The sequence below is a fragment of the Gymnoscopelus braueri genome, assembly GCF_963280865.1.
Source record: "Gymnoscopelus braueri genome assembly, chromosome: 15".
Taxonomy (NCBI): Eukaryota; Metazoa; Chordata; class Actinopteri; order Myctophiformes; family Myctophidae; genus Gymnoscopelus; species Gymnoscopelus braueri.
The window spans coordinates 538,553-565,324 of record NC_137620.1 but is presented as its reverse complement, the minus strand read 5'-3'; the positions used below and the strand labels follow the sequence as shown (position 1 = coordinate 565,324).

Genomic DNA, 26,772 nt, shown 5'->3' with positions numbered 1-26,772 from the left:
TAATTTTAGTTATTGAGGGCAATTATAATGTATGAGGACACATTACTTATTAGCCAGATGAGTAAACTATGAGGGTGTAACATTGTCTTCAAAGGGTTGTAGTCAACAGCCAGGCAATTAGTTATTGGCATCATAAGAAAAAAAAATCCTAACATGTAATGATTCCATTACTGTCTACATCAGCACCATCACCACCATGACAATGAGCTATTAGAACAGACAGGGGCGCTTCCTAAGAGCCGGTTCTCCTTCCTTTTACTGCCGTCTAGTGGCAATACTGCATGTATGCTGACTTACAGAAAGGGTGCATAAGCTGTGCCAGATGTCTCACTGACTTAAAGATTTGCAAATGGAAGGGACAGCCCTCAGACTTCACATGAACTTGAATCAGTGAGTCTGTAAGGAGGGAACTGGGCCACATAGACCGGGGGTGAACTTTTCCCCAGAAGGTCCCTCTACCCTTTCAGCTATGCATGTAACCAGTGTCATACAGGATTTTCAGTGGTTAACGCACACAAAATGATAACACTGACAGCAGTTTCCAAGTGGAGGAAACACCACAAGTCAAATTCTGTGTGTCTTCAACCCGTGTCACATAGTGTGAGAATAAAGTGTCTGAATAAGTCGGGTGGAAACCTCATATGGCCAAAACTATTACGTTGCAGGATTAAAATCCAAAAATAAATAGCAAAAGTAGCAGAACAAGCAGCACAAGCTTGCAGGTCTGCTACTTTTGTGTGACGCTGTAATGTGATCAAGTAGGGCATGCATTAATTTAGGAAAGAAATAAGTAGTGGACAGCAATCTACCAGGACATTTTAGAGCACTTTGTGCTTCTGTACGTTTACAAGCTTTATGGAGATGCCGATGTCCTTTTCCAGCAGCACTTGGCACCAAAACTACTAGTAGTAACATCAGTCAACTGACCTGAACCCCATAAAGAATCTAGGTTGTATTGTCAAGAGGAAGATGACACCAGACCCAACCATATGGATGAGGTTAAGGCCACTATCAAAGAAAACCTGGGCTTCCAGAACACCTCAGTAGTGCCACGGGCTGATCACCTCCATGACACGCCCCATTGATGAAGTGATTTGTTCAAAAGAAGCCAAGATCAATATTGAGTACATAAAATAACACATTATAAATTTGCATTATAAATCCTTTTGAGTAGTCTCATGGAATAATTTTTAGATGGATTTTCGTGAGCTGTATGCCATAATCAAGATCTACATTTGTTTGATAGCATTTTTTTTAGCAGGATCTGTACAAGGTTTTCCACCCGACAGGGATTAAAGGCTGTAGATTTTTAGGATATGGCCAGCATTGTAGTATGATCCCGACATCCTGTGTCTGCATAGTACTGGCCGAGAATCTGGTCTGAATGTGATTTGAGCTCAAATTAAAAGATACATAAAAGCAATGTATGGAAAATCGCCTTTTATTTATAAAAATCAGTTTTAAAACATATGCAAAACTCAAAGCAAAACATTGCAACAAAAAAAAAACACAAATATGAATATTAAAACAGTTTAAAATATTTTACTATCAACAACGTAAAAGTCAAGCAGAGGCTTTAATTTTGACTGCGAAGAGGCAATATAGATCTCGCTTCAGACGGCGCTTCAGTCTTGGGGACCCGCCGCTTCTTCCTTTGCTGAGAAGTCTGAAAGGACAAGAGGATATGATTACTGACATGAAGCCATACATTCAACTGTCAGATTCAACCTCATGATTACATTAACAGACCACCAACAACACCTAAATACAGCTTGGAAGGTCATTTTGTCTCATACAAAAGCGGTTCTTAAACTTTTTTAATTTCAAGGACGCCCATAACTCAGTGTACAAGGTGCATTTGTACACTCAGTTACAGACCTATGGTCCATTTGAAACCCCCTCAAGGAACCCTGAGGGTCCCTGGACCCCACTTTGAGAACCAGTGAGGTCCAGGTTGACAATAAAATGTTTAACCACTAGACAGACAAATCTTAAGCCATGGTTGGTGCTACCCACCTTGAAGAAGGGTCCGCGGCTGTTTTCATTGCAGACCAGGTTCTCGTCGTTGAAAGACTCAGAGGCAGCTTCATCCTCCAGCACATCCTGCTAAACAAGCAGTTGATCATTAAAAAACTAATTCCATGACAACTTTATGCAAACAGCCCCGAGGTGAAAAAGGTGACAGCATGTTGTTTTCTTTCGGGTCAGGTGTCACACAATTGCCCTATTTGGGTTCAAAAAGGTGACTGTAGCTGAAAAGTGACACTTTTGCATGTCTGTTAATGGGTTAAGCGCTCACCTGTTCCACTCTGTGCTCAGCCTCCAACTCTCGCTCTGTCTCCAGTGCGTCGGTGGTGGCCTGCAGCTCCATGGTGGCCTGCAGCTCCACCTGTTGGAGACGCAGACTCTCCAGCAGCTCAGAGCGCCTGTGAGACTTGACCAGCTCCCTGGGGTACACAAACTCCCGCCGCTGAGGGGTCATACCTGGAAGGACCACAGATGTTTTGGAGATCAATTTGACCATTAGTCTTAAATAATTGCGGTTAAAGGGATAGTTCACCCAAACAATTCCTTTTGTATATCGTTTAGTCACCCCATGGAGACTTGAATTCATAGATCCGTTTTTGTCGCATGCCTAAGACTTGATGGTAGGCAGCGGTTCCGGTAGAGACACAAAGGAGACTTTGTCTCCTACCGGAACCGCTGTCGGTCATAAAATGATTGGCTTAGGAATGCGACAAACAAAAAAATATCCATAATTAAAGTCTCCATGGGGTGACTAATCTATAGAAAAACATTTTCTATAGATACCAGTAGGGACGTCTTGCCGCAGCTCTTGGTGGAAGTTGTGGACCAGCTCCTGGGTGCTCTCCACATGGCTCTGGAGGTCAGCCTGCTCCTGGTCCAGCACAGCCTGGTCCAGGGAGACCTGCGTCTGGAGCGAACGCACAGTCTGGCTCACCTTCTCCTGCTGCCCGGTCAGCTGTGCCCTGGTGTCTGGGAGCAGCGCTTTGGAGTGGCTCTCCACACTCTGGAATAAATAAAAAATAAAATGTTTAGGTGTTATCATTCTAATGGACAAAATAATAAGTCCTGCCTCTGGGGATAAATTATTTTTTTAAAAAAGGTCCGGGGTCCGCCCCTGGAACTTAAGTGACAGGGTGGGGCAGCAGACTCACATTTCATATCAAATTGATTGACTGCGACATAAACAATTGACCCAAGTTTTTATATTCACACTTGACATCAATCAGTTAAGACAGAATTAAGTGCGGGACATAGTATGCCCCAGTCAATAAAGTGTGTATTGGGGAAAGGCGCCATCTGGTGGCGATGGACTGTAATAGCAGTCTCTGATTGTATTAATTTAACAGCTGTCATCTCAGACCATTTAATGCGGCCGCTGGCCATGTTAAAATTAGACGGTTAAACCGAGTACTGCGTTTTTTTGGGGGGCACAAACCGTGGTTTAAAATTTTGGAAACCGCCCAACCTTAATCTCAACCTGTGATCAGGTGATTGTTACAGGCCTACTGGCAACACACCTTGTTGTGTTGTGAGGCCAAACCATGTGACCGTCTCATCTGCTTTTGTCATTTACCTGCTGCAGGGCTTCAGTAGAAGCAGAGTTCTGCCCCAGCAGGGACGCCTGTTCTTGGGCTTGGTTTTGGACCCTCTCCTGAACTCTGGAGCAGTGACTGATGTTACGGTCTCCAAGTCCTGTTAGGGTGCAAAGGCATGACAGTGAACAAAGACTAGAATGAACTAAACCTGGTGCCATTTTGTGTCAAATAGCTCTATGTTCATTGCTATAGTTAAGTAAGTCTCCCATCTCTCCAGCACTTAAAGACAAAAAAAAAAAGACCCGTTCAGTTCAGAGAACTCCAAAAAAATAAATAATAATGTCTCTCCCTTGGCAGCATGACATTGACAAACTAACTAAAAATGTAATTTCAATTCACTAAAGAGCTGGAGAGACCCTAGCCTCGCGTGGCCAGACAATATCACACGACACACTGCGTGGGCTAAAGTGCGATGCAATTTTGCAAAGGCAGATTCGTCTGGAACCAGGCTAGAGACCTGTGACTGAACAAACTCCTTTAAATTAAGTGTTAAATAGCTCTACATTCATCATTGCTAGAATTAGTTCAGTGACAGGGTCTCCCCACGTCCTCTTTACCAAGAAAACAAATGTTCAGGGATACCAATTTCATTCAATCAGGAGAGAGAGAATTCATTCCCGAAGTGAAAGTGGTGAAACAATCATGAGCAGACAACATTGGAAAACGAGTGTGTAAATTATATTGTGAGGTGCCCTCTCCTGATGGGATAACATTTATTCTCATATTTTGGTTTACTAAAGAGCTGGAGAGAAAGGGAGATCCCCGTTATGGAATATAGAGCTTTAAGGGATAGTTCACCCAAATAATTACTTTTTTCTATCCATTAGTCAGCCCATGGAGACTTGAATTCATGGATATTAGTTTGTGTCGCATTCCTAAGCCAATAATCTTATGACCAGAGGACCGGTGGCAGTGGTTCCGGTAAGAGACACAAAGGAGACTCTTTGTGTCTCCTACCGGAACCGCTGCCAATCATCAAATTATTGGCTTAGGAAAAAACTAAATAGAAAAACTCCATGGGGTGACTAATCGATGGAAAGTTATTATAGGGGTGAACTATCCCTTTAACAATAAACATTGTTTTAACCGAAGAAATATCACCTAAAGCACCTTTAAATGTCTACTGTGAAGTGAATTCCACCTACACATTCTTGCCTATACATTATTTTTTAAATGAGCAGAACAGACAGACAGATGTCCTACCAGTGAGAGAGTCGTGCAGGAGGGTGCAGTAACCTGTACTCTCCTCCAGGGTCTGGTCAGCCTCCTGGGCAGTGTGGCGGATGGCGGAGGCCAGGGAGGGGACGGTGGTGGACAGGAGGTCTGCCTGGACCGCTACCCGCTTCTCTGCTGCACTGCAACGGCTGGACAGAGACAAAGAGATGGTCCATCGAGTTCGGAGCTTTATGAAATACTTTAGAAAAATGTTGGAAGTGATGAAAAGTAGTTTTAAGTTGCCATTTACTCGCAACCCATTAAAAAAATAACCCTAACCCAGGGGAAAAAGGGAAACGGTTCCAGTAAAGCTTAAGCACAAACACTAGCGGTAAAGATGAACCAATAAACTGTTGTAGTGTGATTGTATGGTTGGAGTGAAGGTGGTGGTCTACTCACGTGGAGATAGTTTCCCTCAGGGATTGTACAGGCCTCTGCAGAGCTCTGCTGGCTGCGTTCAAATCATCAGAGCGGCTCTTGTTGTTAATGGCCAGCAGGCTGAGCTGGCTTTGGAGACACTGGATCATCTGATCCACCTCCTGTTGGGAGCAGAGAACCAGGACTTCATTTACAAATAGAAATACCAGTTTTTCCCTTCCCAGTCAATAGCGAGGAAGGGAGGGCTCGAAGATGGGACCCTCTCTAACCAAGGGCAGCCATGGCTGCTACAAGTATAGCATAATTTGATAGAGAATTTGAGGACAGTTTTCCTGGTCCACACGAGGAATGGTTGAGTAAGAGTTAGGCATACAATTAGGAAATGTCAAGTTTAGGGTTTGAGTTGTGCCTGATTTAAACATAGCCGTGCACCGGTGTTGGGCCAAAATAGCCCATCTACAAGCTTGTAAATTAGCTATTTTCAGCTTTAGGGTTAAAAAGGCACAAAAAAAAATCATTGGTATTTTAACACGTGTGGCTTACCATTTGTTGTGTTTCTGACGACTCATGGAACTTCAGAGTCAAATTTTCATGTTCAGCGTCCAATGAGCTGAGAGCGTCCAGGGAGGACATCCTCAGCTCTGCCAACTCCTGAACATGATTGGTCAGAAACACATTGACCTCCTTCATGGCCTCCACCTGATTGGATGACAGGGAGTGGGGTCAGAGAGAAAGAGCGATGGAGAAATTAAGTGAGTGCAGTCATCACACCCTGTGCATTTAGCAAGTAGTTCTCAAAGTGGGGTCCCACAGCTAAATTAGTAAGCCGATGTATATAGAGGTAAAATGGTTTAACTAATTTCGATGCCATTTGAAAATGGCTTATTAACAAGCTTGCTTTGCGACACGTTGAGTTTTCTAAAACATATTCCACATTTTAACCAATCCTGTATGGGGGTCCCTGGCAAAACAAATATTTCAGATCGGGGGTCCACAGCCAAATGCATTTTCTTCAATTTGGGGGTCATTGACATGAAGTTTCAGAACCACTATATTAGTAAATGTAATGGCATCATAAGGACCTTGTCAGCCAGGGCTCTCTGGTCTTCCACGGTCTTCCTCATGGCCTCATTCAGCGTCCTGATGGCTGAGACGTTGGGCAGAAGAGAGGCCGCAAGAGCCTCCTGCAGGTCCTGCTTGAACTCCTCCTAATACACACACACGTTCAGAGAACATTGAGATTATTATTAGAGTTGTTCCGATACCAGTATCAGAAAAGCAGCAGATACGGCCTAAAAATCATCATCTGTGAGTATGCCAGTCTTTGCCAGTTGGATACCACATGATTTATCACAGACATAACAGTCCTGCATCAACTGGAGCATTCAAAATATCACTGTTTATACCCTTACATTATAAGTGTAGCAGCGCTTTAACATTACTAATGCAATTTGTGAACCACTGATCTAGGAATGAATACAGGAGTATACAAGTGGAACCAAATGGACCCGTAAGTGTCCAATTGGTTCCAGTTGTACACTCTGAGTTACAGACCTGTAAGGGTCCATTTGGAACCCCCTCAAGGAAACCAGATGGTCACTGAAGCCCACTTTAACAAATGGTAGCGCCTATCGGTACCGATCGATACGCAAGTCCTGGGTATCGGTGATATATAGCAACATTGACCACATATAGCAACATAAGTTTGTTCAAAAAACTGGTAGGATTTAGAAGACATTTTGTAGAATCGGAACCTCAGGCCTTAATGGCGACACTGGCCTAATGGCAAAGGTCCTCACCTGCAGCTCCAGCAGGCTGTCTCTGTTCTCCAGGCACAGCGCCTCCTGCTGGTGGAGTTTGTCCTGGAAGCCAGACAGGCCCTGGGCCACCAGCTGTGTGACTCCTCCCATGAAGGACTCCATGGTGGCCACAGCTCCGCGCATCGCCTCTTCGTTCACCGACAGCACAGAGTCTATGGAGGGATCATGGATTAAAGGTAAATAAAATTGCACGACTGAAAATCTCTCTTAGGCCAAGTCCTGATCTTTGTGAGCGCTTTGTTTCTTGAACAATAGAGCACAATATTGTCAGACTCACTTTCGGGTGGAAAACGTGTTATGTACAAAACTGTTGAATTAGAACAACATTGTGCTCCCATGTAGTCACAAAAAACTCCAAGCTGTTAGATATATTAGATCAACAAGCTCACTGTAGCACAACTTTAATTTAAAAAAGTTTGAAATAATGCTAACACATTTTTCCATATTCACTTTTTACTCACAATAAATTTGAACTGTACTTAGATCTGCCATTATTAAAAGCTTTTCAGAGATTTTGAAAGCTTAATTTTTTGTAATAGTGTTTCTGAATTATATACTGCTACTTTAAGTACAAATAAAACCAGCTGGTAGCTGGTGAGCAGCGCTTGGCTCTTTAAACTCACCCATGGATGACGTTAAGCTGGCCAGCGTGCTGCGGTGCTTTGAGGCTTGCTGGCGAACACTGCCCTCCATGTTACCGAGCGCACCATCCATCCTCTGGCTGAAGCTCTGGCGGACACTGAGGTTCTGCTGCTCCACCTGGAGTTTAAAATGCTGAATGTTACTGGACTGTCTTACAGCAACCTAATGCATGAAATCAGCTGTGGGGAACCTTAAAAATGCACTCAGACGTTCAATCCACCGAACAAACGTATGTCACAGTGTTCAGGAAATGGCAAAAAGATAACTAGAACCAACGTCCTTATTTAGTCCCAAGATCGTTAATACTCATCGAAAATATCCGATCTACAAGCTTGATCGTCCATTTTTGCCAATTTTGTATAACACGACAAACTAGGGTAATCATTTACAAAATCAATGTGAAAAGTTGAAATGTGTAGATGGAAGGTTTCTGTCCTACAACAGCGATATGAAGTTGCAAAACGTGAAAAACAAAGAATTGAGTAGCACCTCGTTCTTCCTGTCCAGCTTGTCATGGAGAGCAGACACGTGACTGGTGCTGACGTGGGCTGTATTCAGCAGCTGGAGGAGATAAAACACACAAGCCATCAGATTAAGACTAGTTCAGCTTCCTCACACAGGGAAGGATGAAACAGCTACAGCAGAATAATCTACACTGAGTGACCGCTAATATCTACTTTGTGATCGACCACACACCCGGTCCAGTATGGTAAAGTCAGCCTGTGACTGACTAAAAAGGTTTGATCGTTTCTCTGTGAGAGGCTCACAGAAGTCAGTAACTTAACATCTCATAATAGTGAAAATGTGTATACATAGGCTGACCAAACCATCACATGAAGGACGGCAGCTTTCCAGTATGCTTCAATTAATTCTTAATTTAGGAAAGCACATAAAAAGTCAATATGGAGACAAGGTTTCTTCCCGACAGCAAGGATATACGTAAGTGTGTCGACTCCTCACCTGGTCAGCTGTGCTGTACAGGTTGTCCTGGGTGGCGGTCAGGTCAGAGCAGACAAACTGCTCCTCAGTCAGATGTTGTGTCGTCTCCTCGAGGGCCTTTTTGGTCTCCTCTAGCCTGTAAACAGAAAACCAGGACATTTATGCATTTTACTTTCAAGTCCTGCATCTACTTTGCTTTTGGACTGTAAGGTGGTGCAGAAATTATGTAGTAATAGTTCTTACGAACCTGTGGTCTCTCTCTTCCAGCTGGACAGTGCACTGCTCCAGTTGGCTCTGGGTGTCAGTGAAGAGCTCCATCACCTGGGATAGAGAGAGGAAATGGACCAATGAGTGGCTAATCATTGACACAAGGAGAAAGTTCATGGGCTGGGCAATTAACTGAGAAATATAACAGACTTAATCTTTCTTATGAAAATGTCTCCTATATTTTTGGTAAATTCTTAAATATATATTAACGAACAAAAACAGTTTGAATATTTGTAATTATTATAATCAACTAAATCATGTAGCCCAGTTAACTGGCAACGCTGTAGTTATACTTCGTGGTGGTGTACAAATATAGTGAAAATAGCTGATCTACAAGTTCATAATTTGAGGAAATGTTTTAAATATGGCCAATAAAACAATTATTTCAGAGAGTTATAATTCGAGTTAAACCAACTTGTGGTGCAACACATACCTTCTTCAGCTCCTCCTCTGCGGCAGCGATTCGCTCCATATAGCCAGCTATCGTCTCCTCCTGGGCGGTGAGCTGCTCCGTCATGTGGCTGCAACACAGGGAGTCAACACTCAGTGCTCACAGCAGTATTAAACAATGCAGGTAAGAAATGTTCAAAAAATTACCAAAATCTTTGAAATTGCATTAAATTCATTTTCTACGTTTGGATCCCCGGGATACATATTTTGCGCCACAAGCTGAAAGGTTTGGTGATACCAGTGATATATACACACCACTCACTACCAATGTTCCCAGATAGAATTATAATAAGTTGGGAGATCGTAAATCAGGTATCCAATTAATTGCACAACCATGGTGGAAGTCAAGGAGCTTTCCCACAGGCATCAGCTGTTCCTGATTGGGGGGGGGGAATTGACCAATGCCTGACAAAACGTCCCAAGGTGACATACTTATAGTTCTCAGAGGATAAGTACACCCCATTCTTGTCTCGAGCGGCAGCCAGGTCACGCTTCAAGCGCTCAATGTCCTCTGTATATTCCTTGAGTGGGGGTGAGAAAGGAGTCCACATAAGATGATTGACATTATTCAGCTTTGTTGGAACATTATACGATTTCCTCTACCATAAAAATGTACCAATTTCTCCGTTACACCAAAAAAGACTGACCTTGAAGCCAACAACGTGTCACATCTGTACAGCGTAGTTTAAAGGCTTAACTCCTAACCATAACTTGTGTTTCCATTACCTTGATTAGAGTCTTCTTTGTCATCTTTTGATTGATCTCTGGCTTATTCATTATATTTTTTGCTCTGTTGGCGTACTCCAGGGTGCTCAATGTCTCCTGCACACACACACACACAGCACAGAGAGACAACCCAACGTTAGCTTTAACTTCACACATGAATAAATACGGCATCATTATTCCTGGGATCGTCTAAATGAACAAATAAAGTAACTGGATATGTCAATCTTATGACGGCGATACACATTTCTAGTGTTCCAGTGAATCTGGACCAAATCAGAAATTAGTTGTGTACGAAAATAAATTAGCCCTGATGAACACACCTCCATGTTGCAGGAAGAGGGAGACACCGTGGCGATGATCGAGGTCTTGGTCCGTCCCCCTAGAGAGTCTTGTAGGATCCTCGTCAACTTAGACTCCCTGTAGAACATTAAGAGATCACGTCAGGATATAACTTTACAGTAATTCTGAAGGGCAAGGTACACAGCTTTTATTCCTTTTTGTAACAGTAAAAAGGGCTCAATCCTTTGTGTCCAGGTGAGCAGAGTTGGCCACATTAACCACATGAACCTTAGCATCACTATTCTGGCATGTCATAATAAGTTGACATCATGCAGCTGCAAAAATTCAGCAATTTAGGCCATCTACAAGCTCACACCAATGTTGTGTTGAGCCACGCTGCATGCTTCTAGAGCAGCCATTTTTGGTGATGGTAAAGAGGGAACAAATGCTGGGACCGAGTACAGACCCCTGGGGTCCCCAGGCAAGGGCATACAAGTGGTCAAGCCACAGGCTCCACTACTTTTTCCCCCCAAAGATTTTGAAAACCACAAGCGGGTCCAGACCCACTGTTGAACCACCTAAAGCGCCCCGGCCGTACTGGAAATGGTTACGACAACCACAGCTTACCTAAAAGGGACGTGAGGTCTTTTCTCTACCAAGGCGGTGATCACTCTGCCCAGCGTCAGCAGAGACTGGTTGATGTTGCCTGCTTCGCGGGCACGTTTGTCCTGTGCCCCCGAACGGCCGATGTTTTCACTGCCCGCGAGATCAACCTAAAGAGGACAGGGGACAGGTTGAGTGGCATTTACAACATTATTACTTCTGTGCAGCACCTAAACTTATTTGTGGTAAAAACGTACCAGGTTCAGTTTGCCAATCTTCACCAACTCTTCTCCTTCCAGGGTGATCTCCTTCATGTGAATAGTGATGGAGAACACCGAGTGGGACCGACTTGAAAAGAAATGTAAATGTAAACATAAATACAACCAAGGTCATTGGAGAGGCTTGCATATACAGTACCAACAACTAATGTGTGTATATGATGCTGTTGGAATACCTGGAATAGGCATTCATGAGAGTGGCCGCAGTCTTCCTCTTGGCAGAGCCTCGCTCAAGGATGGCATAGACTTCATCCTTGTTATGTACGGTTATCTCCTCCAGACCTTTAACTACCACACCACGCTGTCAAAAACAACCAATTAGTCACTTACAAACAATGCATGATATAATACTTTGCAAAGTTTAAAATTACAAAAAAGCACAGCAAATACAAAAGGGATTTTCACAAACTATCCAACAACTCCTGACATTAGCACTCTATATCCAAAGTAAAAGCGTCCATCAGACTGTTACCTTGTTGCGTGGGTCGTCGAAGAGGTTGAGCTTTTCGCTGACGTCGTCGCCAGAACTCAGCAGGTCAAAAAGCTCCTCGTTATAGATCTCAAGGAGGGACACTTTAACGGAGAACTCTGAGCCACTCTCTGCCAGGTTCTCGAAGATCTGGTGCAGCGTCCTAGGGATGATCCCAGCCAGTGGGTCCTGACAACAAACAAGCAAACGTTAAGGCAACAATACACTACGATGTGACCAAGTGTTCTGTGCTCATTTGGTTTGTAATTGTCCAGAACAAAGATCAATGCCTGCGATGCCCAGCAGTACTTTGTGTGAAAAACTTACATCCTCCCAAGTGACCTGCAGATTTGGGCTTCTCTCGCCTTCCATGGTGAAGGTCTTTCCTGTCCCCGTCTGTCCATAGCTGACCAATCACAACAAATACACATCAGCTGGGGGAATCACGTAATGTGAGATTTTGGACAGAGTTGCTTAAAAATGTGGAATGGGAATCAAACAGTTCAGATCTGACTTGTCACAGAAACGCCAATAGCCTGATTAACCACTTAAATATGTAATAAATGAACGTTCCATTTTAAATGCACTTGTCATTTTATGTTGCGTCCCTTATCCCCTAGACTAGGGGACGTAATAGCAACTGTTAGTCGATTAACTGTTGCACCACTAGACACTACAACCTCAAAAGTGGCTCCAACACAAGTTTACAACAAATGCTTGCTTACGCAAAGACTGTGCAGTTGTACCCCAAGATGACCTCATCAAGAATGGGGCACAAAACGCTGCGGTAGACGTCAATCTGCTTCGCTGCGGGACCAAAGACCTAAGAGACGACAGAGGGAAACGCTGTGATGGAACATGCATACACTTGGAATGTGGAGTCACAACTGCTGCGCTTTTTTTTAACCCTTTGTGACAAATGCACATTATATTTATTATAATTATCTGCTTGATATATGGATGTTATTATATCTGCTTGATATTGTAACATCTGATTAATTTATGCATGTTATTATATACGTGGGATATGTGACATGTTTGACACTGTGAGATATATGGACATTTCTTTCCTATTCACTTGAAGGTAATGGGGCTGAGTGCTGTGGGTGATTGGAACATTGGAGCCACCCGACGTTACAAATACAGGGTGTGGCACGGGGGGAGGGGAGATCAAACAAACAACCTGTGTACTAGTGTGAACGGGTGAGAAGAGAGGAGCTCCGAGGCGCCAGTGTTATATGGTTAATTTATAGAAGTAACCGAGTGTAAACTGCAGCCAAAAGTTACGTGCTGTCGAGCCCAGCGGAGGACGGATGGAACGGCCGTGTTGCGACGCTGTGGACAGCCAGGATTTATGAATGAACCGCCGGTCGGCGAGAGGATTCCGACGGAGCCGCGGGTGAGATAAATCCATAGCTTATTTTCCGGTGGATTACAAACTTAAGGGGTACCCCGAACATTACTTTATTAGTTGGAACGCGATTGCGGAAGACCGCTTGCGATTCGTTTTGGATCAAAGGACTCAATAGACATTCTCGAGGCCACGGAGGGAAGAAGCCGTTTGAGCCGTAACGAGGGACTGTTTATTGTTATTATGTAAAGCGAGTAAACGTCTGACGGCGGTGGTGATTCTACCTTGTTATGTGACCCTGTTTATTTTAACGTTTTGAACGTGTGAATTCACTGAATTGAGGGTTGTAAAGGACTTGGGAATTGTTTGGGTTGGGAGGGGTTTGTGAAATAATTACTGATTGTTGATTTGTTTGTATATTTCTTTTGTTTGTTAGGGACAGAGCTAGGGATAGTAGTTAAAACCAAGAAGGGTATTATTATTATTTACCATTTGCTGTGACAGTTATTATTTATTGTGGCTGAAAATAAAGTGACCACAACTAGCGACCTGCCGATCCTGTTGTTTTCCTTTTTAGTTAATAGTTATCCTTTCAGTGAAAAAGGCCGATTGTTACACCTTTAAGACCGGGAACGCATCTGTGTGTCATTTTAAGATTTCTTTGGCTAGTCAAAAATAGCAGATATACAAGCTCATAGCACGGCACCAAGTGCCGTGCATTGAGCTGGTAGATCTGCCATTTTTTTTAAATCGTGAAAATGTGTGCAAATCTTTGAACATATTTTTTAAAGCAAACATTTTTAACAGTTACAACTTCTGGGGGTCCCTGGAACAAACTATTTTGAGATGGGGTCGACGGCCAAATACCGTACATATAATTTTTGAGAACCCATTATATTAGCAACATTAGTTAGGATTTAGAATACATTTGTAGAATTCCCCAGAAGCAAAGATTTGAGTTACAAATGTTCGCTTAAAGACTCACGATTAAAGACTCACGATTTCTCCCAAAAAATAGCAGATCTACAAGCTCATAGCGCGGGCCGCGCTATGAGCTTGTATATCTTCTACTTTTTAATAGCCTAAAGAAATCAAAATGGCCGAGACGCGTTCCCGGTTTGAATGGGTTAACATAAATGTCTACTCACCATGTCAAAGGTGTAGGTCTTCCTGGCTGCGGCTGCCTTGTCATTGACCCCACCTGTCCTCACAGCCACCTCCTTTCTGTTGGCATTGCAGTCGATCACATTGTAGGTGGCCTTGCGCTCCCCTGCACTGAAGGGCCTGAAAACACAAGGATGGGTGACTTAGTCAGTGTCATAACAAGACCTCAGTCACAGCATTACGCAACTACAAAGTAGCTAGATACATTTACTAAGCATCAGGTACAACATGACCTCCAAAACAACTAAAGACTTCTGCCATTCACCAAGTAACCTGTGGTGTAAGCTAGATACTGACTAGTGGGAGAAATATCTTCTCTCGTTTATCCTCAGTGGTAACAGGATAAGTGGGCACCTCTGTGTTAAATTGGCAATTTTTTTAAAAATATTTGGAAAATGTTTTCAAGTAAAGTATACATGATTAGAAAGTTAGAACATTCAACAACCAAGGTCTAATATGTCTACAAAAACTGTACATCCAGTCATTTGAGGCATAAACATAGAGTTTAAGGATCAAATTAAGTCTGATAATGTACTGATAATGCATGTACACTTTACATTACTTAAGACCATTTTCAAATATTACATTTTAACATATTGAACAATATTACATCGAGGTGCCCAGATGTCTCTAGTGCCCACCTATCCTGTATCGGTTTGTTACTTGAATGGTGAAGCTTAGCTTTATATATACACACACACACACACACACACACACACACACACACACACACACACACACACACACACACACACACACACACACACACAACACAACAAAAAACAGTCCATCCCCTTGTATGTCAAGATGTTCAGACATTTTCGAAAACCGCCGATCTACAAGCTCATAATTGGCTATTTTGTAAGCGTATTTGGGGATTGATTGCTATACCAACATACGCTCATTACGCTGCGTGTAGACGAGGCGTTTGAAGACGTTAAACCAGTGGTGGAAAAAGTATTATTTCTACATTGCATTATTGATACTTTAACTCAAGTATAAGTCCAGAATTCAAGATTTACTTGAGTAAAAGCACAAAAGTATGGTATCAAAATGTACCAAAATTAAAAAGATTACTCTTGTGCAGAACGTCCCATATCCCAACTTATAACAGATCTACAAGCTCACAAAGCGTGGCATTGTGAGCTTGTAGATCTGCCATTTTCAAATAGGGCTGAAGTGGTTAACTTGTGAAAGTAACCAAAGTTGTCAAATAATCGTAGTGGAGTAAAAAGTACAATATTTTCCTCTGAGATGTAGTGAAGTAGAAGTAAAAGTATTGAAAACACTCAATACAATTGTGAGTCATGTTTTACTTTATACAGTACTTGAGTAAAAGTACTTAGTTACTTTTCCACCACTGGTTAAAACGCACCGCCACCTCCCTCCCATGGAAATCATAAACAGTAGGGTAAAACACACACACGCTTAACAACAATGATAGTACTTAATACTTAAGTTAAAATACCTGCATCTGATAGTAATTAAATGACATCCAAGTACCTGCATCTGACGACCACCTGGATGTTCTTCCCGACGTTCTTGTCCTCTTGTCTCATGCTGGTGTTTGAAGCCATCGTGACAAACGAGCAGAAACACACACAACAAACAGAAAACGGGTGCATACCGCCATTCCGTCATCCCACCATTCCGTCATACCGCCATTCCGACGTATCACCATTTCGACATACCGCCATTCCGACATTTAGTCCCGCCATTCCGACAGTCCATAAATCCCAAATTCATTTTCATGGCTATATATATATATATATATATATATATATATATATATATATATATCCAATAATGTAATTTTAACTATATATATATATATATATATATAGTTAAAATTACATTATTGGATATATATAAGGGGTGGCTTTAGGCAGGCTGGCTGGCTCTATAGGCAGGCTGCCTGGCTCGAGGCTGTCTAGATTGTCTAGATTCTTTCCATGCCAAAGTGACTGAATAATAATAATATTAATAAATAAATAAATAAATAAATGCTTTCTATTTGAAATAAATGTTGTATTGTCTTTATTTCTCTCTCTCTCTCTCTCTCTCTCTCTCTCTCTCTCTCTATGGGGTCAAAGGTCACCTATTCATAATTTCAATTCTATTGTTTATAGGTCATAATTCTTTTGTTTCATAGAACAAAGGATTTCTTTAGAAATCTGATATGGGGGTTATGGGAACCATGAGGAGTGGGGGCTGTCTGGGGTGAGGTCATACAGGGGTGAATGCATTGTGTACATTATGTCTTTTGTTAAGTGTTTTATTATTAACCCCCCTCTATCATCAATTACCTGTCACTCAAGTCTCCATGTAATATGTTATTATTTGTCTAACACACATCATTTTGATGCAGTCAGAGGATCTGCTCTTTGTCTCTGCTCAAGCAAGGCTCCAGCCCCGTGGGGGGGGGGGGGGGGGGGGGCTGCTAGTGGTTAGTGGCTTGTGACGTCTAAAGACAGAGAGAGCATGGCCATTCCATTCAATGCTTCCCCAACAATAGAATGAATGTGTGTGTGTGTGTGTGTGTGTGTGTGTGTGTGTGTGTGTGTGTGTGTGTGTGTGTGTGTGTGTGTGTGTGTGTGTGTGTGTGTGTGTGTGTGTGTGTGTGTGTGTGTGTGTGTGTGTGTGTGTGTGTGTGTGTGTGTGTGTGTGTGGGGGGTGGATGGGTGGGTGGGTGAGTGAGTGTCTGGTGTGTGTGTCTGGTCTGGATGGAGAGGGTTGTCACAGACAGCATTAGTATTGTATATAGTAATTAGCCTACAGTACATCTTATTGCCTATTTTAGGGTTTATGGGTTTTATTCAGGATATAACTTTAGAACATGTTTAATGTAGTTAAAGTGATTGCTTTAGGTGAAGATGATATAGTATTTTATACTATCACTTCCAATACATGGGCACCAGGGTTTTAAAAGTGGTGATTCTATGGATTCTATGGTCCTTTGGTGTGTACATATAGTCAGTAAATTACAATAATTGTTTAATATCTGACATGACTGAGCATGTCTTTTAGATCACGATATTTAGTTTAAATGGTTTAGTTCAATATATTTTATTATGGCAGCCTACATCTTATAGTCTATTTTAGGGTTTATGGGGTTTTATTCAGGAAATAACTTTAGAACATGTTTAATGTAGTTAAAGCGTTTGCTTTAGGTGAAGATGATATAGTATTTTATACTATCACTTCCAATACATGGGCACCAGGGTTTAAAAGCGGTGGTTCTATGGTCCTTTGGTGTGTACATATAGTCAGTAAATTAAAATAATTGCTTAATATCTGACATGACTGAGCATGTCTTTTAGATCACGATATTTAGTTTAAATGGTTTACTTCAATATATTTTATTAAGGCAGCCTACATCTTATAGCCTATTTTAGGGTTTATGGGTTTTATTCAGGAAATAACTTTAGAACATGTTTAATGTAGTTAAAGCGATTGCTTTAGGTGAAGATGATATATAGTATTTTATACTGGCACTTCCAAAACATGGGCACCAGGGTTTAAAAAGCGGTGGTTCTATGGTCCTTTGGTGTGTACATATAGTCAGTAAATTAAAATAATTGTTTAATATCTGACATGTCTGATATATAACGATATTTAGTTTAAATGGTTTACTTCAATATATTTTATTAAGGCTGACATAGAATCTGACAGAAAATCAACGATCTGGTCAGATTGGACTTTTGATGCGCAAATAATTCTGTTAACTGGTGCTTTGCTCTGTGAAAGAGAGTGACAGTAATTGTTACATACATACATACATACATACATACATACATACATACATACATACATACATACATACATACATACATACATACATACATACATACATACATACATAGTACACAGAGTATACATACATACATGCGTACATGCGTACATAGAGTAATACACACATACATACATAAATACATACATACATGCGTACATGCGTACATGCAGTAATACAATACATACATACATGCGTACATGCGTGCATGTGTACATGAGTACATGCGTACATGCAGTAATACACACATACATACATTCATACATACATACATACATACAAACATAGTACACATAGTATACGTACATGCGTACATACAGTAATACACACATACACACATACACACATACATACATACATACATACATACATACATACATACATACATACATGTCAGTAATGGATACATTAATAATAATGACAAATAATCATCAAATTGATTCTGGGTTCATGGATATATTATAGTGTGTTGGTTCATTATAGATTATATTTTCTTAAAATATAGATACTATAAATGATAGGGCTAGTTCAGGATGGATCAATAGTTGTCCATAGAGACACCCATCAACCTCTTACTCCCCCAGGGTAGAGGTCTGGATCTATTGTTCCATAGGGGCTCTGTGAGTGAGGCTTCTCTGGTTTCCCACACTGTGTCTATTGACTGATTTCAATGGAAAGACAATAGAAGTGTGTCTTATTCATACATCACATTAGTTACACAATGTGACGTTATTGTTTAGGAGAGAAACAGCTGCAGAAACATTTTGGGGTCCAAGTTGGTTTTCAAGGAAACAACTGGAATATTGAGTCATTAAAAATAAAATGATTTAGCGAAATTATTTAAGACAAACCATGACTTTGTAAAATAGTGCTGCATGAATGAGTTAGCTGTTTTCATGTGTAGTTACCTCAAGGCAAGCAATTGCATTTGCATATTTTCCTGTTTCATAGAGATCTAATTGCCAAACTCTGTTCCATATCATCTTCATTGGTGTAATACTTTTAACAGACTCATATAAAGTCAGAGAATCATATCAAAAGACTGCTGATGTTGATTTTGCTATTGTTACATGAATTTAACTTGGATGTCTTCATCAATGAATGGGGCAAAAAAAGATGTCAGTTCGTGTTTGTTTATTGAAAAAGGCTCAATGAGTCACATCAGGTATAAATTCCTCACCTGAATAAAGATAGAAGTGATGACACATCACAACAATAACTTGGATATTTCTCCAAAACACTTTACTCAAATAGAGTAGAGGATTTACAACGAGAACTTGTCTCTATGAGAGACGTAGGACATTGTATGACATGAGAAAACACTACTCTCCATTCCACAATTGGTTGTAAGGTGTTGTGTATGCCAAATACATTATATCCTAATTGTATAGTTTTGGTTATTGTGAACCATTTAGCATTATGATTAGAACTAATGAGCCAGCCAAGCTTAGGTATACCTAGTGAGGCAATCTTCCTGGCTATGATTCCTGGGAAAGTTGTCCTCCTTCTAAAGAACCTGTGATTACTCACACATGATACGGTAAATTGTCAGAATGTAGAAGAGTTTACCTAAGATGGCTAAGTAGTGTATCTTTTTTTTTCTTCTTCTAAGGCATTTAGTTATATAACTTGTAAAAAAGAAAAAACGAACAGCCTGCAATATTTTAAAATAAGTCACCATTATGGCCCTTGAATCAAGGCATATGACTCAGCAAGCTTTACATTTAGACAGTTTGCTGAAGGGACACTCTTTACCACGAGACATATTAAGTGTTATAGGCAGTTAATATATATATTAGCGGGTGCAAAAATGTTTGTAAAATGGCATAGTATAGCCTGGAGGGTCAGCTATTGAATGCAGCCTGACTATTTACCCTCCGACTACGTATTCTTTCCAATTCAAATTTAAAAGCACACACATACACATCAACAGAACTACTGTACACATCACCAGTACAACATCAGCACCACCACACTAAATATAGTTACTATTTTTCATCATTGGCTATATTTGCTAGTTTATTAAAACATGGATATAAGCTATAAGCATTCAATTATGTCTTTTTGAAGATATATCTGTACATATTCTAGTCAAAACTGTAGCTAGAGTTTTTTTCTGCACACAATTCATATACTGTTTGCGAGTAAATCTCAAACTAAACTATTGTCATCACATGGTATGATAGTAAATATGGAATATTATCAACTTTTTTGTTTTTTGTTTTGTCAAATATAGGGTCATATGCATCTTCACATTACAAAAGGAAAGATATAACATTAGTTAGTACATCTGTTAGTCTAAAACTAGGTGTAAATTTACCTCCAAATAAAACGTATGCTTAAACATAGCTTAACTACTGTATAGGTAAAAAGGCCATGCCACGATAATGCGTAGCCAAATATTTTGATATCCTCCTAGGAAAAAATAAAAATAAAAAAATAGACACTATGTGGACCTACAAAACACATTTACATCAGCACATCAACTATATAAATGAGTACATTTAACATAATAGCGGGGTATGCACACTATATTATGTGCATACTAGTTTAAAACCTGTAAGACTGATCCGCCAAGGCATTTCCAGAATTGAAAATCTATGTTTTTAGAAACTATATATTTACAATTACATTAAATCCTACAACCAATTAGAGCTGGCAAGGTCAGCATATGCTGTGCAGGTTGTTGTTTTACTGTGATCCTCTGGATTTGTAGATATTTGATCAAAAACATATATTTATAGTGGTCAGTGGTGGATTCTCTTAACATCTCTTTCCTCTCCTCTTTCCTCTCCTCTGTCAATCTTTCTCCTCTCTTGTCCCTTCACACACAACCTCTCTCTCTCTCACCTCTCGCTCACATTATCTTCTCACATAATTTCTCTATTTTTCTCTCTAAGTCATAACATGTACACACGTACCTGTCAAAATACTTCAAAAAACGTACTGATCATGTCCACACCAGATTTGGCACAAACAAGGGTTTGAACTCGTTCTCATGCTATGCAACAAAAATGTGGAAAGCCCTACCAAAAGGAGTAAAGGAGTGTAAAACCTTATACACACTTTTCAAAACTGCCCTAAAAGAAATAACCTTCAGGAGGCTGCAATTCCAAAACTGGTCCCTGTCAAAGTCTTAACCTAATAATAATCGTGGTCATTGGATGCTATACCATAAATAATGGTCATTTATACGTAGTAAAAAGTTAAGGTTAGTAAAGTAATGGTTAATATTCACTATATGTATACTACTTGTGAACTCAGTTTGAGAACATTGTGAATGTGTCCGAAAAAACATCAGCTGAGTTTGAATTGTAACTTGAATAACCATGCATGCATCGAATGAAATAGAAATAAGGGGTTATAATCAGTGTCTAACAATTGGACGCTAGACAATATCTGCAAAAGCTGTCTATTATTATTATTATCATTATCGCTATTATGTAGAATGCATGCAACTATCTCAACAATGGCTTCTAAATATATCTAATAATATAGTAAAACCCATCCTTTTTCCATTTTCTTCAAGCCTTTCATTCTATTGCTTCAAACACTTTGCTCATGTGTCATGGGCTTTATGCTTGTTCGTACATCCTTCGTGCTACAAAAACAAAAAACTATTTTCAATCCTATTATGAGTGTATGATATGGTTGTTTGTCAAGAAAGTATGTACATGAACATATATTGTTACGACTATGTTACCCATTGGGGTTTAAACAAATAACCAACAAAAATAAAACATGACTAAATACAAATCATGACAAACTATGCACAGGTTTCAGCAAATACAACATTTTAATTTTATTGTGGTTACAGGATCAAGAATCAATGAAAGAATAAAAAGCACTGTTAGATGGTATACAATATCTGCATATCAATAAAAAAATCATGATTACTTTTGGATGATTACTGGTTGCGAGGGTGTAACTTGATTTTCTCTAATAATTCTATCGTTCAGACCTTGGTTTTCTAGCTGGTGAGTCTCTCCAAAATGGAATGAGTTCGTTCATCACATTATGATGCACCAAAGCATACCCGATATCGTCAGCTGCGATATCTAGCCTCAGTTCATTTAAAATAACTTCACACACTCCTTGCACTCTGGATTCTGTAGTAACAACGCCTCGAATTTCCAGCACATGCATGATTCCTGAAAGAAATCTGTCAGTCCACAGCATTTTAATAAATTCATAAAAATGGTCGCAGACATAATTACGTGGCACCGGATATAGGGGACATCCATAGGTGGCGCCTGGAGTAAAACAGTAACTGACTTCAAGATCCATCTGATTACTTAGTACCACATCCAGCAACTTTGCGATGCATGCTTTTATAATATCTAGAAAAACCGTGCTGAGCAGGCCATCAGGTTGATCCATAGTCAGGGGTGAATCCACTGGAGAGGTTGGTTAAAGCGTTGGCAAGGAGGAGGAGAAGGGAAAAAAAAGAAGAAGATAACAACTTTAAACATTTTAAAACTACCAATATATATATATATATATATATATATATATATATGTGTCAATCTATTTAGGATTAGTTATTTTCTCAAATAATTACCTGTGTCAGAACCTGGATCTGCAGCTGATGAGTTCCTCCAAAATGTAACGAGGTCGTTCAAAACAGCACGTTTCTCCATATTCTCGCACATCTTAGAACTACCGGCCAGGTTGATTTTTACCCGAATATTGTCCACATTCTTTAGGTCATGAAGATAAGCTTCACAGATCCCTTGCACTCTGGATGGTGTAGCAACAATTCCTTGAGATTCCAACACGCGCATGACTCCTGAAATAAATCGGTCATTCCACAGTCTTTTCATTAATTCTTTAAAATGAGTGAAAACATAATAGCTTGGTTGTGGTGGGTCGAGAAATGGGTGTTGGGTCTGACTTGGGTCTCTTTGACATATGTAGCAGTCTTCTTTCATTTGATCAGTTATTACCACATCCAGCAGCCTGAGTATGCATACTTTTATAGTATCCAGAAAGTAATATCCGCACAGTCCATCAGGTTGATCCATAGTCCGAGGCAAATTCACAGGAGAGGAGAAGGTTGTATCATGGAAAAACACAGGTGATGGCGGAGGTGAATAGTCTTCATCGTCCGATTCAAAGTCCCAGTCACCCCAAGGATCGTATGCTACATCTCCCACTGGAAGAGTAGCTCTAGAGTTGGCTTCTTCTCTTCTTTCATTAGAATTCTCCATATTGACTGCTGAGATCCTAGTTCATAGATCAAGAGTCTCTTATATTGTGTAAAAGGCAGAGGAGGAGGAGCTCGGTTAGAGTGTAGGAGGTTTGGGGGTTATAGCTGCTACTTTAACTCAGAATCAGACTCACTGATTTACAGAACAATTGTCCAGTAATTACTGTCTATTACTAAGATCTACAGACTTCTATTTCTATGCAGAGAGCACAATCAGTTACGGGGTAAAAACTGGAGGGTGCTAATGGAGGTTCCTATTTATCTCATCTCAAGAGAGTAGGTAGCTGATATATTGCACTTTTACCATAGTGCTAGGTATACTCTTAGTTGCTTGTTTTGGAAGAGAAAAGATATTTCTTGCGACATTTCTTGCCTATGGTGAATGCACTTATTGTAAGTCGCTTTGGATGAAAACGTCTGCTAAATGACTGTAATGTAATGTAATGCAATAGGTTAGAAGTAACATCATGGTACTTCTACATTAGCTGACCGTTTCATATTGTATTAGAAATATTATATTGTGTACGACGATATAATAATAGCATGACTTTTACTGTAACTATATAATAAACCCTTCCTTTTGAACTGAATTGTTCACATTAGACTCTACACAGAATCTAACCCCTCTAGTAAAAAATAAATAAACAAACTTTGATACAAGATTTGATACATGCTTGATATTTTTATTTCACAAGAAACATGAAAATATAATTTAAACATGTTACACTTAAACACCAAAACATCAACATAAAAACATGGGTGTGTGGTAAGAAATTACAAATTACAAATCAGTGGCTTTCAATACAGATTTTACAGTATTACGGTTGTCCATTGAGAATAACGTTGCTCCAGCCGGATTGCGCATTGAGTACTTTATCGCTCCAGCCGGATTGTGCATTTAGAAATCTGTTGCTCCAGCCAGATTCCCCATTGAGTACTTTATTACTCCAGCCGGATTGTGCATTGAGAACTCTGTTGCTCCAGCCGGTTTATTGTATGTATTGTGGTAAAATAAGCGATGTGGTTCATTCAGATTTACACGTCTCGGTTTCTTTGCAGAGAGAACGGATACTACACGATTGACTCCACTAATGCGTTCCTCCAACAGGGCCATCTTTCGAATCTCTTTTGCTTTGGCGAAAAACCCATTAATTAATTTAATCACATCCCGTAGCAGCCAGAAATCTCTTGCATGAAAGGCTAAACGAATTGGAAAATACGTTTCTTTCTCCAATACAGTTTTAGGTCTTTCAGAAGTAGGGCCCTGAGACCGGAATCTCACCAACAACCATAATTTTGTCCTTGAACAGTCAATAAGGAAAGCTTCGCCCCCTGATAAGCGGCAAGGGATTGACTCGTCCACTTTCACCGTAGTTGATGGTTTGATATAGTCATCGTTGGCCCATCTCCCCCAGAGCAGATAATCAGTGAAATCCAAAATGGCAGTCTTGAATCTTTCAAATTCAGATGCATAAACTCTCACATGATGCAATCCATCTTCCAACAATACTTCATCCTCTTCCATTGTATACAGATCAACAAATGGAAAACGGGTGGATGATGAAAAATGGCACCGTAATTTTCGCTCATTGGACAGTTGCCATATCTTTTCATCATCGGCATCGTAAATCAAGCGGGTAGAGTACATCTTATTTATTTTTTACAACTTTTGTCTCTAGACTTTCAGAGTTTTCTTTAAAGAAAGGGACCAGGAGAGGCAGAGTTTTTAGTCAGGCTAACCGTTTTTTCATGACCGGTCATGGAGGACAGCCTACAGCGTATACGTTTTTTGTAGGTCCACTCCCCCACAGTGACATAGGAGGGTCGTTTTACCAATGAATAGGCCTGAATAGTTACAATAGGTTAAAGCGACTCCCCCCTGACACTGGTAAAATAACTAAAAATGATTCCAAAATATGAAATTCCAAGAACACTAATGCTTCTTACGGCCTAGAAAACTTTATGGTTGCGACGTTCAGACCTTGGTTTTCTAGCTGATAAGTCTCTCCAGATAGTTGCTACTTTGACTCAGAATCAGACTCACTGATTTACAGGGCAATTGTGCAGTAATTACTGTCTAGCCATATGGATATGTTTAGACCCGTCCATATTGATACTATCATCATGGTATATATCATGGTATATAATATCAGTTAGCATGTCTTCTAACTACAACACCCTTTTGAATTGGTAATTATTGGACATTTATTTCACAAAGAAAAAAAACATATACATATATTGTACATACATATACTGCATGTTACACATATTCATACATATTCAAGAATACACAATACTTGGTGTACAAAATCAGTGTAATATATTTTCCTCAATATAGGCAAGTAGAGGAAAACACCATAAGAGTTAGATTATACACACAAAACATGGTATGTGCTGTAACAGTCACTTCTTGAAAAGTCTCTTGTATCAGGGGTACATATGTATGGTAGGAGTCAGTGCCCAGCACAATGTTCATTATGACCCCAGAATCTTTTCTATTCAAAACATTCATAAGCATATCTTCTATCATATCTATCAGTCTTGAATGCATCTAACGATACATCGGCAGGGTTGAAGCAGACAGAGTCCCAATGGTCCACCAGCCAGTCCAGGCTGTAATATAAATCCTCATCGCCCCGCATAATCACAATAATCGTGATAATAATAATCACGATTGACCATATCGATAAAGTATCTCTCCATCGCCTCCTCTTCCTCATCCTCTTCCTCTTCAGAAACGGTATGGGAAAGGGCTCATCAGTAGGGGTTCTATGTAATTCAACTGCTCTTCATCCGTGAGGATTAGACCGTTAGCCTTATCCAATGTCATACATATCCACTATAACTTTAATTCGAGAAGACCATTGTTAAGTCTGTGTATCAGCTCTGCCATTTTTTGGTAACAGCCCTGCATATGACCCCCGGGTGAACGGCCACATAAGTAACACCATTCATGGGTAGCCAGCGTAACATATATCCTGTTTGTTAATTTCACTTCAGATAATTTCCAAGCATCCGGGGCACTGATCGCGTTTGGATGTGCAATAAACCCTCTGCGAAACCTTTCCTGTCCAATTTCAATTTCTAGCCGCTCTGGTGTATAGTTAGCTTTGAGATACGGACATTCTCCTCTGGTGAAGTAAGCATGTTGATTTAAAAGTGTATCACCCGGTAAAAACTTTGTAAGGACAAGTTTGCAAGCTGCACACCTGTGATTATCATCAACCCCAGTGTGTTCCATGTTACAGGGGTCACCTAAATACGCAAAATGTGACGATTTCGATTTAAAACCAGTATCAGTGTTTGATTTTCTACCGGGGTCATTGTGCTGTGAAGGTAGCATACGCAATGCGGCTTCACGGGCATAAAATGAATGATCATCGGGTGGAATATATTTGCCTCCGTCTGTAGCATTCATCCATTTAATTCGACCTTCCATAAATCCATCAAAATAGGGATCCAGGCCAGTGGCCACGTATTGTCCATCTTTAAAAATTATTCTGTCAAAGATTGTGGGCTCGCCACCTTCCTCGCTATAGGGAAAGGATTTGGCATCTTTAGTGGAGATG

The 26,772-nt window shown here is 40.4% G+C and overlaps 1 protein-coding gene across 1 annotated transcript; it reads right to left on the bottom strand.

Moving 5' to 3' along the window:
• Positions 1-1,551: 1,551 nt before the first annotated feature.
• LOC308101889 (kinesin-like protein KIF11) lies at positions 1,552-15,830 on the bottom strand. Its single transcript, XM_080451422.1, has 26 exons — positions 15,708-15,830; positions 14,189-14,324; positions 12,415-12,512; positions 12,017-12,095; positions 11,693-11,878; positions 11,397-11,521; positions 11,200-11,290; positions 10,967-11,112; positions 10,381-10,477; positions 10,061-10,156; positions 9,767-9,855; positions 9,318-9,405; positions 8,865-8,938; positions 8,639-8,753; positions 8,168-8,239; positions 7,660-7,795; positions 7,016-7,188; positions 6,299-6,424; positions 5,760-5,915; positions 5,238-5,377; positions 4,827-4,987; positions 3,602-3,720; positions 2,812-3,031; positions 2,300-2,484; positions 2,017-2,103; positions 1,552-1,666 (listed from the first exon to the last, which is right to left on the bottom strand). The coding sequence occupies exons 1-26, from the start codon at positions 15,827-15,829 to the stop codon at positions 1,577-1,579; spliced, it is 3,207 nt and encodes a 1,068-aa protein (XP_080307548.1). The 5' UTR covers position 15,830; the 3' UTR covers positions 1,552-1,576.
• Between the last annotated feature and the right edge of the window lie 10,942 nt (positions 15,831-26,772).

Coding starts and splice junctions, on each gene's coding strand:
- LOC308101889 (XM_080451422.1), bottom strand. CDS start 15,829: ATGCACCCGTTTTCTGTTTGTTGTGTGTGTTTCTGCTCGTTTGTCACG. Junction 11,522..11,692: donor TCGACGACCCACGCAACAAG/GTAACAGTCTGA, acceptor TGTTTTTGACAG/CGTGGTGTGGTAGTTAAAGG. Junction 10,157..10,380: donor CCTCTTCCTGCAACATGGAG/GTGTGTTCATCA, acceptor GTGTGTGTGCAG/GAGACATTGAGCACCCTGGA.